This window comes from Rhinatrema bivittatum, chromosome 1, assembly GCF_901001135.1.
Source record: "Rhinatrema bivittatum chromosome 1, aRhiBiv1.1, whole genome shotgun sequence".
Lineage (NCBI taxonomy): Eukaryota > Metazoa > Chordata > Amphibia > Gymnophiona > Rhinatrematidae > Rhinatrema > Rhinatrema bivittatum.
In genome coordinates this window covers 180,493,012-180,505,708 of record NC_042615.1, presented here as the reverse complement: position 1 = coordinate 180,505,708, position 12,697 = coordinate 180,493,012, and the positions used below count along the sequence as shown (strand labels likewise).

The 12,697-nt window shown below is 41.5% G+C and overlaps 1 protein-coding gene across 3 annotated transcripts in view; it reads left to right on the top strand.

The window, feature by feature from the left end:
* The window catches only part of TBC1D19 (TBC1 domain family member 19), a 397,957-nt gene that overhangs the window by 127,030 nt on the left and 258,230 nt on the right, over positions 1–12,697 (top strand). For all 3 annotated transcript variants that reach the window (XM_029589774.1, XM_029589764.1, XM_029589755.1), the window contains exon 4: positions 6,212–6,287. In XM_029589774.1, the coding sequence (XP_029445634.1) occupies positions 6,212–6,287 (76 nt within the window). The remainder of the gene's footprint in view (positions 1–6,211; positions 6,288–12,697) is intronic.

Here is a 12,697-nt window from a genome sequence, read left to right as displayed (position 1 = left end):
ACACTGGACATCATAAGAACATAAGAGCATAAGAAGCTGCCATATTGGGTCAGACCAAAGGTCCATCAAGCTTAAAATCCTCTTTCTAACAGAGGCCAATCCAGGATCCAAGTACTTGGCAAGTACCCAAACATAAAATAGATCTCATGCTGTTAATGCTGGTAATAAGCAGTAGCTATTTCCTAAGTAAACTTGACTACTAGCAGTTTATGGACTTCTCCTCTAGGAACTTGTCCAAACCTTTTTTAAAGCCATCTAACTTAACTGCCTTAACTATATCCTCTTTCAACGAATTCCATAGCTTAATTTTGTGCTGAGTGAAATAGAATGTTCTCTGATTTGTTTTAAATATGCTACTTGCTAACTTCATGGTATGCCCTCTAGTAATTCTATTATCTGAAAAAGTAAATAACTAATTAATATTTACCTGTTCTAATCCTTTCATGATTTTGTAGACCTCCATCATATGCCCCCTCAGCCATCTCTTCTCCAAGCTGAACAGCCATAACCTCTTCAGCTTTTCCTCATAGGCGAGCCATTCCATTCCTTTTGATCATTTTTGTCGCCCTTCTCTATACCGTCTCCAGTGCATCTATATCTTTTTTGAGATGCAGCAACCAAAATTGAATGCAGTACTTTTTGGTGCTGCCTCACCATGGAGTGATCAGAGGTATTATGACATTCTCTGTTTTATTCACCATTCCCTTCCTAATAATTCCTAACATTCTGTTTGCTTTTTTGACTGCCACAGCACACTGAGCTTATGATTTTAATGCATTGTCCACTATGACGCCAGGATCTTTTTCCTGATGAAAACTCCTAGCATCAAACCTAACTTCGTGTAACTATAGCATGGGTTACTTTTCCCTATATGCATCATCTTGCACTTCACACATTAAATCGTATCTTCCATTTGGATGCCCAGTTTTCCAGTATCACAAAGTTTTCCTGCAATTTATCACTATCCATTTTTGATTTAACTACTATTTATAATTTTGTGTCATCTGCAAATATGATCACCTCACTTGTCATTCCCCTTTCCAGATCACTTATAAATATATTAAAAACCACCAGTACAAGTACAAATCCCTGAGACATTCCACTGATTACCTCTTTCCACTGAGAAAACTGACCATTTAATCCTACTGTTTCCTGTCTTTTAACTAGTTTGCAATGCACAAAAGTACATTGCTTCCTATCCCATGACTTTTTAATTTTCTTAGAAGCTGCTCATGGGGGACTTTATCAAAGGCCTTCTGAAAATCCAAATACACTACATCTACCGGCTCACCTTTATCCACATATTCATTAACTGCTTCAAAAAAATGTAGCAAATTTATGAGGCAAGACTTCCTTTGGGTTAATCCATGCTGGTTGTGTCCCATTAAACCATTTCCCGTCTATTTGTTCTGTGATTTTGATCTTTAGAATAGCTTCCATGATTTTTGTCGGCATTGAAGTCAGGCTCACTGGTCTGTAGTTTTCCTAATCACCCCTGAAGCCCTTTTTGAATATCGGGGTTACATTGGCCACCTTCCAGTCTTCAGGTACAATGGACGATTTTAATGATAGTTTACAAATTACTAGTACTAGATCTGAAATTTCATTTTCGAGTTCTTTCAGATACCTGGGGTGTAGAACATCTGGTCCGGGCAATTTGCTACTCCTTCAGTTTGTCAATCTGGCTTACTACGTCTTCCAGGTTCACCTTGATTTGATTCAGTTCATCTGAATCATCACCCTTGAAAACTGTCTCTGGAATGGGTATCTCCCCAACATCTTCATTTGTAAACCCTGAAGCAAGAAATTCATTTAGTCTTTTCATGATTTCCATATGTTCCCTATGTACCCCTTTAACCCCTTGATCATCTAACAGTTGAAACAACTTCCTTGCAGGCTTCTTTCTTCAGATATATTTTAAAAAAATGTATTATGAAGTTTTGCCTCTATGACCAACTTCATTTCAAATTCTCTTTTAGCCTGTCTTATCAATGTTTTACATTTAACTTGCCAATGCATATGCTTTTTCCTATTTTCTTCAGATGGATCAATCGCCAATCCAGGTTATAAGTACCTGGCAATTACTCAATTATTAAATAGATCCCATGCTACTAATGTCAGTAATAACAGTGACTGTTTCCTAAATCAACTTGAATAATAGCAGTTTAGGAATTATCCTCAAGGAACCTATCTAAACATTTTTTAAACCTAGTTACACTAACTGCCCTAACCATATTCTTTGGCATTGAAAGCCAGAACTTAATTTTGTGTTGAGTAAAAAATAATTTTCTCCGATTTCTTTGAAATATGCTTCTTGCTAAGTTCATGGAGTGCCCAAGTAGCATATTTAAGTACAAACTTATATTGTAAGCCCTCTGAGGATAGGGAAATGCCTACAGTACTTGAATGTAATCCGCTTTGAAGCGCTGAAGAAAAAAAGTGCGAAAAGCAGAATATAAATCTAAATTTTAAAAAAAAAATGAGAGAAAAGACTCTTTCACTTTGCCTTTTAATCAAGTTGACAGTCGTTTGGCCTTCCTTCCACCTTTCTTAATGCGTGGAATACATCTGGACAATACATCTAAGATGGTATTTTTAAACAATGTCTTAACCTTTGTAACTGCACCTTTAAGCTTTTTTCTTTCTTCCTCATTTTATTAAAGACTTTCTTTTGAAATGTACTGCTACAGCTGTAGATTTTCTTATTGTACCCTACCAGACATTAATTCAAATTTGATCATGTTTTGATCACTAATGTTAAGTGACCACACCCTTTTAACCTCTCTTACCTAATCCTGTGTTCCACTAAAAATTAGATCTAAAATAGCTCCCTTTCTCATTGGTTCCTGAACCAATTGCTCCATCAAGCAGTCCTTTATTCCATCTAAGAATTTTACCTCTTTAACCTTTCCTGATTTTACATTTACCCAGTCAATATTGGAGTAATTGAAATCTTCCATTATTACTGCATTGTCAAATTGGTTAGTTTCCTTTATTTCTCTTAGCATTTCTTCATCTGTCTTATCATTTTGGCCAGGTGGATGGTAGTATATGCTATCATTATACTCTTCCCAGAACTAATGGGATTTCTACTCTTACAGATTCTGCTGTGCGTTTAGGGCCAGATTTTAAAAGCCCTACGCGCATAAATCCTATGGATTTACGTGCGTACATGGGGTTACTCGTGCTGGGCCTATTTTACAAAGGCCTGGCGATGCACGTAAAGCCCCGGGATGCGTCTAAGTCCTGGGGTTTCGAAAAAGGGGAGGGGGCAGGGCCAGAGGCCTTCAGCACAGCGGCCATTTACCGCTCTGTCGGAGGATCGCGTGCCGGGAGGCTGCAGGCGCAAAAGGTAAAATAAAGGTCGGGGGGGGGGGGGGGGGGGGCGGTTAGGATAGGGCTGGGGGCGGAAGGGGAAGGGAGGTTAGGTTAGGGGGTTAGGAGGTTCCCTCCCAGACCACTCCTGGGAGGGAACGGGTGAAGGCGGGTGGCGGCGCGCACAGGGTGCACAATTGTGCACCCTCTTGCACGCGCTGACCCCCAATTTTATAACATGCACGCACCTGTGCACGCTTGTTATAAAATCAGGCGTCCGTGTGTGCGTGCCGGGTAGCGCTCGCACATGGACGCTCATGTGTAATTTCTTAAAATCTACCCCTTAGTGTCTTTCAGGATCTTTATCTTTTGGACTTTGTGCCATCCCAACCATAAAGAGATGCCAATTATGTCTACGTCTTCATTCAGTGCTATACACTCTGACTTCCATATTACTTCTTAGACTTCTGGCATTGGCATCAGACATTTCAAAGAATGTTTTTTGTTTGTATTAACAACTTGCTTTTTAGTTGACAGGGATAATTTGAAATCTTTTAACTTAGGTGGTTCTTTACTAATGGGATGCCCTAACTCTCCTGTTTTGTTAATATTCTTCAAAGATACCTCTTTCTGAACCATGCTCTGCTGAGTGACTATCTGCTTTCCCCCTTGTTCTAGTTCAAAAGCTGCTCTATCATCTTTTTTAAAGGTTAGTGCCAGCAGCCTCGTTCCACCCTGGTTAAGGTGGAGCCCGTCCTGGAAAAGGCTCCCCTTCTGCAAAATGTTGGCTAGTTCCTTACAAAACTGAATTCCTCTTCCCTTCACCATCGTTTCATCCATGCAATGAGACTCCAGAGCTCTGCCTGCCTCTGCGGAGCTCTGCCTCCCTGTGCGTGGAACAGGAGCATTTCAGAGAATGTACTCTGAAGGTTCTGGATTTCAACTTTCTACCATAAAGCCTAAATTTGGGTATGGAACCTCCCTCCCACACTTTCCTATGTTGTTGGTGCCCACTTGTAGCACAACAGCTGACTCCTCCCTAGCACTGCCCAAAAACCTATCTAGGTGATGCATGAGGTACGCCACCTTCACATCATGAAGGCAAGTTATCAGGCGATCCTCACGTCTACCCTCCATCCAACTATCTACATTCGTAATAATTGAATTGCCAACTATGACGCCCAACCTAACCCTTGCCTCCTGGGCAGTAGCCCAGGGAGACTCATCCTTGGTGTGAGAGGACAATGCATCGACTGGAGAGCAGGTCCTTGCTGCAGGATTACTTCCTGCTATACCAGGATGATACAAGGGCTGCCAGACTGGAGTTGGGACTTGGCTACTATGTCCCTGAAGGTCTCCTCCTCTTTATACCTCTCTGTATGCTTTAGCTCCTCTCATTCTCCAAGAGCCAGGAACTCTTTGCACCGGGTGCACACAACAACTTCTCACCAACAGGTAAAAAATCATACATGTGGCACTCGATGCAAAAGACAGGAAGGCCCCGCTCTTGCTCCTGGATTGTTGCCCTCATCTTAATTTTGTTGAGTTCTTAATTAAGTTAAGGTTGCTAAGGGAGTAGAAAGACGTAAATTCAAGTCCTTTAAATTTATTGATGTATTCCCTGTTAATCTGGTAATGACCTGCAAGGGAATAATTAAACTCTTGATAAGGGCTGAGGCAATCCTGTATTTGATAAAAATCGAATTGATTTTTAATGTGGAAGTGTCTCTTACCTATAAATCAAAGGTTGAGCTAGAGGTGGGTGGGAGTGGGCTGGAAGGGTGTGAAAGACAGACACTAGAATTATCTTTCTTTGGCTTGTTTTGGTTTTTTTTTATAGGCACAAATACACTAAAAAATATATCCTACTATTTCATCTTTCTTCCAAACCTTTTAAGTCCTAAAAATTTCCCAAAACAATATTCACCCATCCTCTTCAGCCACCAGCAAGATTATCTCCTCCTCCCAATGCTACCACAGGAAAAAATAGAAGAGAACTTACCTAGCTCCCTAGCCTTTTTTTGAAATCAAAAGGCACAACCTGTTTAAAAAAAAAAGAGTTATAAAAAAAACAAAACGACACAGACACGAGAAAAGAGCTTACCTAGCTTCCTGGTCTTTTTTAATCGAAAGGCACACACACAGGCACTAGTAAAGAACATTCCTTGCTCCCTGGTCTTTTTTTTTTTTTTTTTTAATTAGGCATACACACTAAAATAAATTACTTTTTCTGGCTTTAGTTAAGGCACACACACTTAAAGTTAGTTTACCCCACAATTTCACCTCTCCCCAGACTTAAGTCCCAGTATTACCCAGCTAGCAATACTTACCAATGCTCTTCAGCTGCCACAAAATCTTCTTTCGGTGCTCCCTCAGGAAAGCTAGTGGCTCAATTGTTAAGATATAAAAATAAGAGGAGAAAGGGGGCAGCCCTGCCTAGTGCTAGAAGACAGTGCAAAAGAAGAGGAAACCTGGCCATATATAACCACTTGTGCCTGAGGACTAATGTATAAAAATGTTATCCGTTGCAGAAAAGTGTCTCTTAACATATATGCTTCAAAAAGCCAAATCATATAAGACTGTTGGACTTTATCAAAGTCTTTTTCAGCATCCATATTGATGATCAGACCCTGTTCATGTTCTCATTGGGAAGACCATAAAGCCTCTATTATTTTATGCCTTTTAACCTAATAAATAATATACAGATAACAAATAAGATTTTGTTGCTTTAGATTTTTTCATATCAGGTGTAGTAATATGATTTGGAATAATAGTTACATGTTTTATATTATTCTGCTGCCCCTTATTGTAGAAATGAGATCATTTTAAGGGCTATGTTTTGACCAAATATTTAATGAAGAAAAATAATTTGAAAATCGTTTTTTGTTTACTAAAGGCTTCCATTACCCAGTCATCCATCAGCAACGGCTGAGCACATTAAAGAACCATTGGCATATATGAGAAGAGCTCAGGTTTGTTGCTTAAGTTTTTTAAGGTATCATAATTCACATTCTAAAGTGATAATTTATATAGAACAATTTTAAATTGTAATTATTCTTGGTATTTCATGCTAATAAGAAAAAGGTATTTTTTAGTTTCCAAAATACTGTTATTGAAACAGTGTTGCATATACTGTGGGGTAGATTTTCAAAGGGGTTCGCACGTACCCCCCGAAAACCTACCCCAAATCCCCCCTGTGCACGCCGAGCCTATTTTGCATAGGCTCGGCGGCACGCACAAGCCCCAGGACGCGCATAAGTTCCGGGGCTTGCAAAAAGGGGCGCTAGGGGGCGTGGCCAGGGGGCGCGGTTAGGTATCGGGGGCGTGTCCGGGGGCATGTGGGCGGTCCGGGGGCGTGGCCGAGTGCCCCGGCACAGCGGCCTGTGTCAGGGCCTGCCGCGCCGGCGTGCATAAGTTACTGCTGCCCAGAGGCAGTAGTAACTTCTCCGATAAAGGTAGGGGGGGGTTCTAGATAGGGCCGGGGGGTGGGTTAGGTAGGGGAAGGGAACGGGCAGCGCGTGCAGGGCTCGGCGCGTGCAAGTTTCACAAATGTGCACCCCCTTGCGCGCGCTGACCCCGGATTTTATAAGATACTCGCGGCTACTCGTGTATCTTATAAAATCCAGCGTACTTTTGTTCGCGCCTGGTGTGCGAACAAAAGTACGCGCGCGCGGATGTTTTTAAAATCTACCTCTATGTGTTGTCATATTATTGCAGAATTTTGACTTGCTTTACCAAGTATTATTTCTAGGACTATAAATCTGTAATGGTGAATTTTAGGGGCAGTCATGAATTACTCATAGTAAAAATTTCAAGGGTTATGGAATATGTAGTAAAAATCCAGAGCATTCAAAACTTTAATGTTTTTATAATCTTTGGGTAGCTTGATCATCTCTTTTAAACCCCGCTATGCTAGTTCTTAACTATGTCCTCTGGCAACAGATTCTACAGCTTGATTGAGCATTGAGTGAAAAAGTACTTATATGATTTAATCCTGCTGGTTGTTAGTTTCATGGATTGTCCCTTTGTTTTAGTATTATTTTAAAGGGTAAATAACCATTCTTTATTTATGTGTTCCATTCCTCTCATGGTTTTATAAACTTCTATCATGTCCCTTCTCAGCCATCTCTTTTCCAAACTGAAGAGCCCTAAACTATGTAGCCTCTTTTTATAGGGGAACCATTCGATACCATTTACCATTTTTGTTGCTCTCTCTGCACCTTTTCTATTTCAGCTATATCTTTTTTGAGATGGGGGTGACCAGAACTGCACACAAGATACAGAGGCAGCATTATATTTTACGTTTTATTCCCCACGCCTTTTCGGATCATTCCTAACATTCTATGAGGCCGATGCAATACAGGGTGTACTTAAGGAAACTGATAGCAGATTTAACACAAATTTAAGAAAATATTTTTTTCAATGCAAAATTATGCTGTAGAATTTGTTGTTGGAAGAAACTGTCAAGGTTATTATTACAGCTGGATTTGAAAAAAGGATTTGCACAAGTTTCTGGCGGACAGATCCATTAACAATTATTAGGTAAACGTGGGGGATCATTATCTCTTCTGGGAGTGAGCAACATAGAATGGATACATTTGTGGTAACATCTTTATATAAGTGCTCTGTAAATTAAAATTATGTTGTAGGAACTCTTACAACTATGAATCTCAGAATTTCATGCTAGAGCTATATTTTCACTTGAATTGTGCAAGATTGTGAAAGTAATTATGTCCTTATTTCTTTTCCTGAAACCACAAAAATGATCCCTGTATCAGCAAGGCAACTTGGAAATTAGTCATCTTGTTTAAGACTTCATTCCTAATTCTAGAAAATTTAGAATTTTATTTGGGCGTATACTTTAGTTAAACCATTATTTAAGAACAATCCAATTAAAAATAGAGGGAGAGACAAGATGATTTTAGCTCAATAGCAGCTGTCAGTATGAGTTCCTGAGATTTTGATTTCTTTTTTAATTATCTTGACTTTTGTGCTCCAGCCAGGGTAAGAGGAAGGCTAAGATCAAAGTAATTCCCTCTGTACTTTTAACACCTATGATGGAACGATTGACTCCTTCATGAAACCATCAACAGAATATTGGTCCATTACTTCTCTTGGAGAGTAACTGGAAGCAAGTGGCTTGTGACTCCCCCCTGAGTGGTGAGGTTTCTCTTGGCCTCAAGATGTGGACTCTTCTACCACTGGAGTGAACAGCTGTCTTGGAACAGCTGTTCACTCCAGTGGGTTGAAGATCCAAGACAATATGGGGTAGATTTTAAAAGGTGCGCGCGGGAGTAGATTTGTTCCCTCAACCCGGCACAAACAAATCTACTCCCGATTTTATAACATGCGCGCACTGCCACTCACATGTTATAAAATACAGGGTTGGTGTGCGCAAGGCTGCGCAAAATCGGCAGCCTGTGCGCGCCGTGCCGTGCAGCCATCCTCCATTCCCTCCGAGGCCGCTCCGAAATCGGAGCGGCCTCGGAGGGAACTTTCCTTCTGCCCCCCCACCTTCCCCTCCCTTCCCCTATCTAATCCTCTCCCCACCCTAACTAATTCCCCCCCTACCTTTATTTTACAAGTTATGCCCCCCCCAGGGCATGTTGCGGCCGGCGCGTCATCGGGGGCGGGGTCGTGGGCGTGGTTCTGGCCCAGGGGCGTTCCAGGGCATGGCTGCAGCTTGCGGCCTCTGGACCAGCCCCAGCAGCTGGCCTGCGCGCGCAATTTATGCAAGATAGGCTTGGCACGTGCAGGGGTTGGAAGGGGCAGCTTTTTGGGGGTTACGTGCGTATCTTACATGCGTAACCCTTTGAAAACCTGCCCCTATGGTTTTAGTAGTGGAAGGTTGTGCCAAACTATTCTGATTGATTTTTTTTAATTGGGTGACTAGAGAATTAGATCAAGGATGAGCACTTGATGATATGATTTATCTGTATTTCAGCAAAGCTTTTTTAACTCTATATTCAAATTAAAATTTACAAGTCAAAGAAACTCACTTGACATTTAAGCAATACACATACAGTATAAAGACAAAGCTTCATGGAATATGAATAGATAACCTTAGACCCAAAAATTGGGGGGGTGCCTCTTAGGAAAAAATTAAATGAGTAGAGAATAAACCCAAGAATCAAGTTTTACTGCTAGGTATACAATTCTAGTATTCTAATTAATAGCTGATGGCAATTCTCTATTTAAAAGAAAACCTGACTATAGTCAAAAGCCATATTTATTGCCATTTCATTTAACTTGACATTTACAAGGAAATCGCAGGGCAAAGGTTGTACCCAGAGCTAACACGCTGTCGCAAAGCAAGAAAGCAAAGCTTTTTTTTTGTTACCTCTTTATTTAAAGACACAAATGAGAAAAAACATTTTCAAATGCAAAAGGATATCAAAAGCAGAACATTAAGTTTGTGATAGGAATTCAAAGAATCCTAGAGTGCAGTTAACAGACTATACCTCCATACAAGAATCCTTTCTCCATTTCCAATAAGTCCCTCAAATAGAGTCATATTTCTGCAGGGCAACATGAACTCAACTAAAGAGGTCACAAAAGGAGTCCAGGAACAGCAGTAAACTGAACGAAGAAAGCTGGAAAGCTATGAGCACAAATGCTCATAGTTTGGGCAATAAAATCCCAGATCTGCAAGCCCTAATGGTGGAGGCGGACTTGGACGTAGTTGCTGTCACAGAAACATACTTTACGGAATCTCATGACTGGGATACGGCAATACCAGACTATAACTTGCTAAGGAAGGACAGAGAGGATAGGAAAGGGGGAGGAGTGGCTCTTTACGTCAGAAACAATATCCAAGCATCTGAGCTGCAAGGAAGATGGGGCAATGAAGAAGCACTATGGGCCGACCTAAAAAAAGATGGGACATCCATTTTTATTGGAGTGGTTTACAGGCCTCCAAACCAAAAGGAAGAGCTGGACAGAGATGTGGTTGAAGACATCCAAAAGATAGGAAAGAAGGGAGAATTGGTGATCGTTGGAGACTTTAATATGCCAGATGTAGACTGGAGAATCCCATCTGCAGAATCTAATAATAGTAGAGAAATAGTGGATGCCCTGCAAGTTGCTTTGTTCAAACAAATGGTAATGAAATCCACGAGAGAAGGGGCTATACTCTATTGCGGCAATGAAGACACATCAGGCAGGATTCATGGCAAAAAGGGAAGGGCAAAAGGGCTGAACACTCCCGTGGGTCCCTTTTTATTGTACATACATCCATAGCATACAAATGTGCCATCACATCATTGGCTCTCCTAGCCATAGCATACAGACGTGTCATTAGACCATTGGCTCAGGGGGTGCGTACAGATCATTTCATTGGCTGCTGAAGCTTATACCATATATGTGTCTGTCTTTTGCCTGCAGCTGAATACGTGGCAGCTAGGTATCCTCTCCTTAGGCAGTGAGGGTTAATTATAAGCTAGAGATTTAAGATGTGCTAGTCTTGCTGCATTCAGTGCAAAGGTCAGAGAGAAGGGAAGTTAGAGTTAACCCCTGACATGGCCTGCCGGCAAAGCTCATAATTCCCCACAATACTCGACTTAGTGCTCACTAATGGAGAGAATGTCTCTGATGTCCAGGTGGGCGCCCACCTCAGCACCAGTGATCATCAAACGGTATGGTTTAATATCACAAAAAGGATATGGAAAAGAAGCAAAAAGACCCGAGTTTTGCAGTTCAAAAACACAGACTTTGATGAAATGGGGAAGTACCTGGAAGAAGAACTAAAAGGCTGGGAGAACGAGAGAGATGTGGATCAACAGTGGATCAATCTAAAAGGAGCAGTTACCAAGGCAACTAATCTATATGTTAGAAAAGTAAAGAAAAGCAAAAGAAAAATGAAACCTATCTGGTTTTCAAAGGAGGTGGCTGACAAAATAAAGGCCAAAAGAACAGTGTTCAAGAAATATAAAAGATCCAAAGGAGAGGAGCACAAAGAAGAATATCTGGTCCAAGATACACTCTCTTCTCAAGCGTAAGTGAGCAAATATTGCATTTTTACAATAAACTCACCTCACTGATGCTGAGCATGATACATTAAGTAGATGTTGGGATGGGGAAGTTTATTATGCCTCTGGCACCTCCAAATCTGCTGGAGTAGTCATTTGGATTGGTAAACATGTTCCCCTCCAGGTTCATACCACAATTAAAGACCCCTTAGGGCGCTATATTATTTTAGTGGCCGACTTACAACAAACTGAGGTGATTCTCTGTAATATATATGCCCCCAATAATTACAGTCCTGAATTTTTCCGGGAAATAAATGAACGGTTGTTACCATATGCGGAGGGCTGTTTACTGGTGGGGGGAGATTTAATACAATTCGGGATGCGCAACTCGATAGGTCCTCCTCCTCGGGACCCAGGACGGGATTTGGGAAGGGCCCCTCTTTTTTAGAGCGCTCTCTCCACTTGGTGGATGTCTGGCGTCTCTTACATCCGGGCGAGAAAGATTTTACTCACATTTTCTCGTGCCCACGGCACCTTGTCCCGCCTGGATTATTTTCTTGTAAGTGCACGGTGCCTTGCTCAGGTAGCGGCTGCGACTATTGAGGAAATTATAATTTCTGATCATGCTCCGGTACGTCTGGAGCTGCAGGTTGGGGGAAACCGCCCAGCCTCCTTTTCTTGGAGGTTCCCCTTCTATTTAGCTAATGATGTTAAATTCATACACTTTCTTATTCTGCACATTTAGGTGAATTCCCAAATATTTTATAGATGTAGTCACCTAGCTTAGAGGGAACGTACCAACCCATCGCTGCGGTAGAGCAGTGTCTAGCGATAAGACTTCTGATTTGTCCAGATTAAGGCATAAGCCCGTAAAAGAGCCAAAATGTTCAATGGACTGCAAGATAGCTTCCAAGGTCTCTCCCGGATTCCATACAAACAGGATCATATCATCAGCATATAATCTCAGTTTAATCTGTTGACGTCCTATTTGTATACCTTGATACTTGGGTAACATGCGAAGTGTAATCGCTAATGGCTCTAGGGACATAACAAAAAGTAAGGGGGACAGGGGACAGCCATTACCAATGGACATGAGGCCTGCTATCTGTGCTTAGGCCCAGATCATGACTAGTCGAAATGCCAGCACTGTGGACATATGTCGCCGCGGGCACAACGCTAAAGAGCTGCAAAATTTGAGAAATTAAAACTGTGTCTCACTGGCTCCTATGCCCCACCTTCAGAGGCCCACTCCTCCCCGGGACCGAGGCCACAGCATGCCCCTCCACTTCGATAGGCAATGTCACTGGAACTGGAACAATTAATAAAAAATTATAATAAAATACATTTCATAGAAAAGCAATGCAGAAGTTTAAAAATACACAGAGCCAGTAGGTCTTAGGGATCTCCTAGCAGGA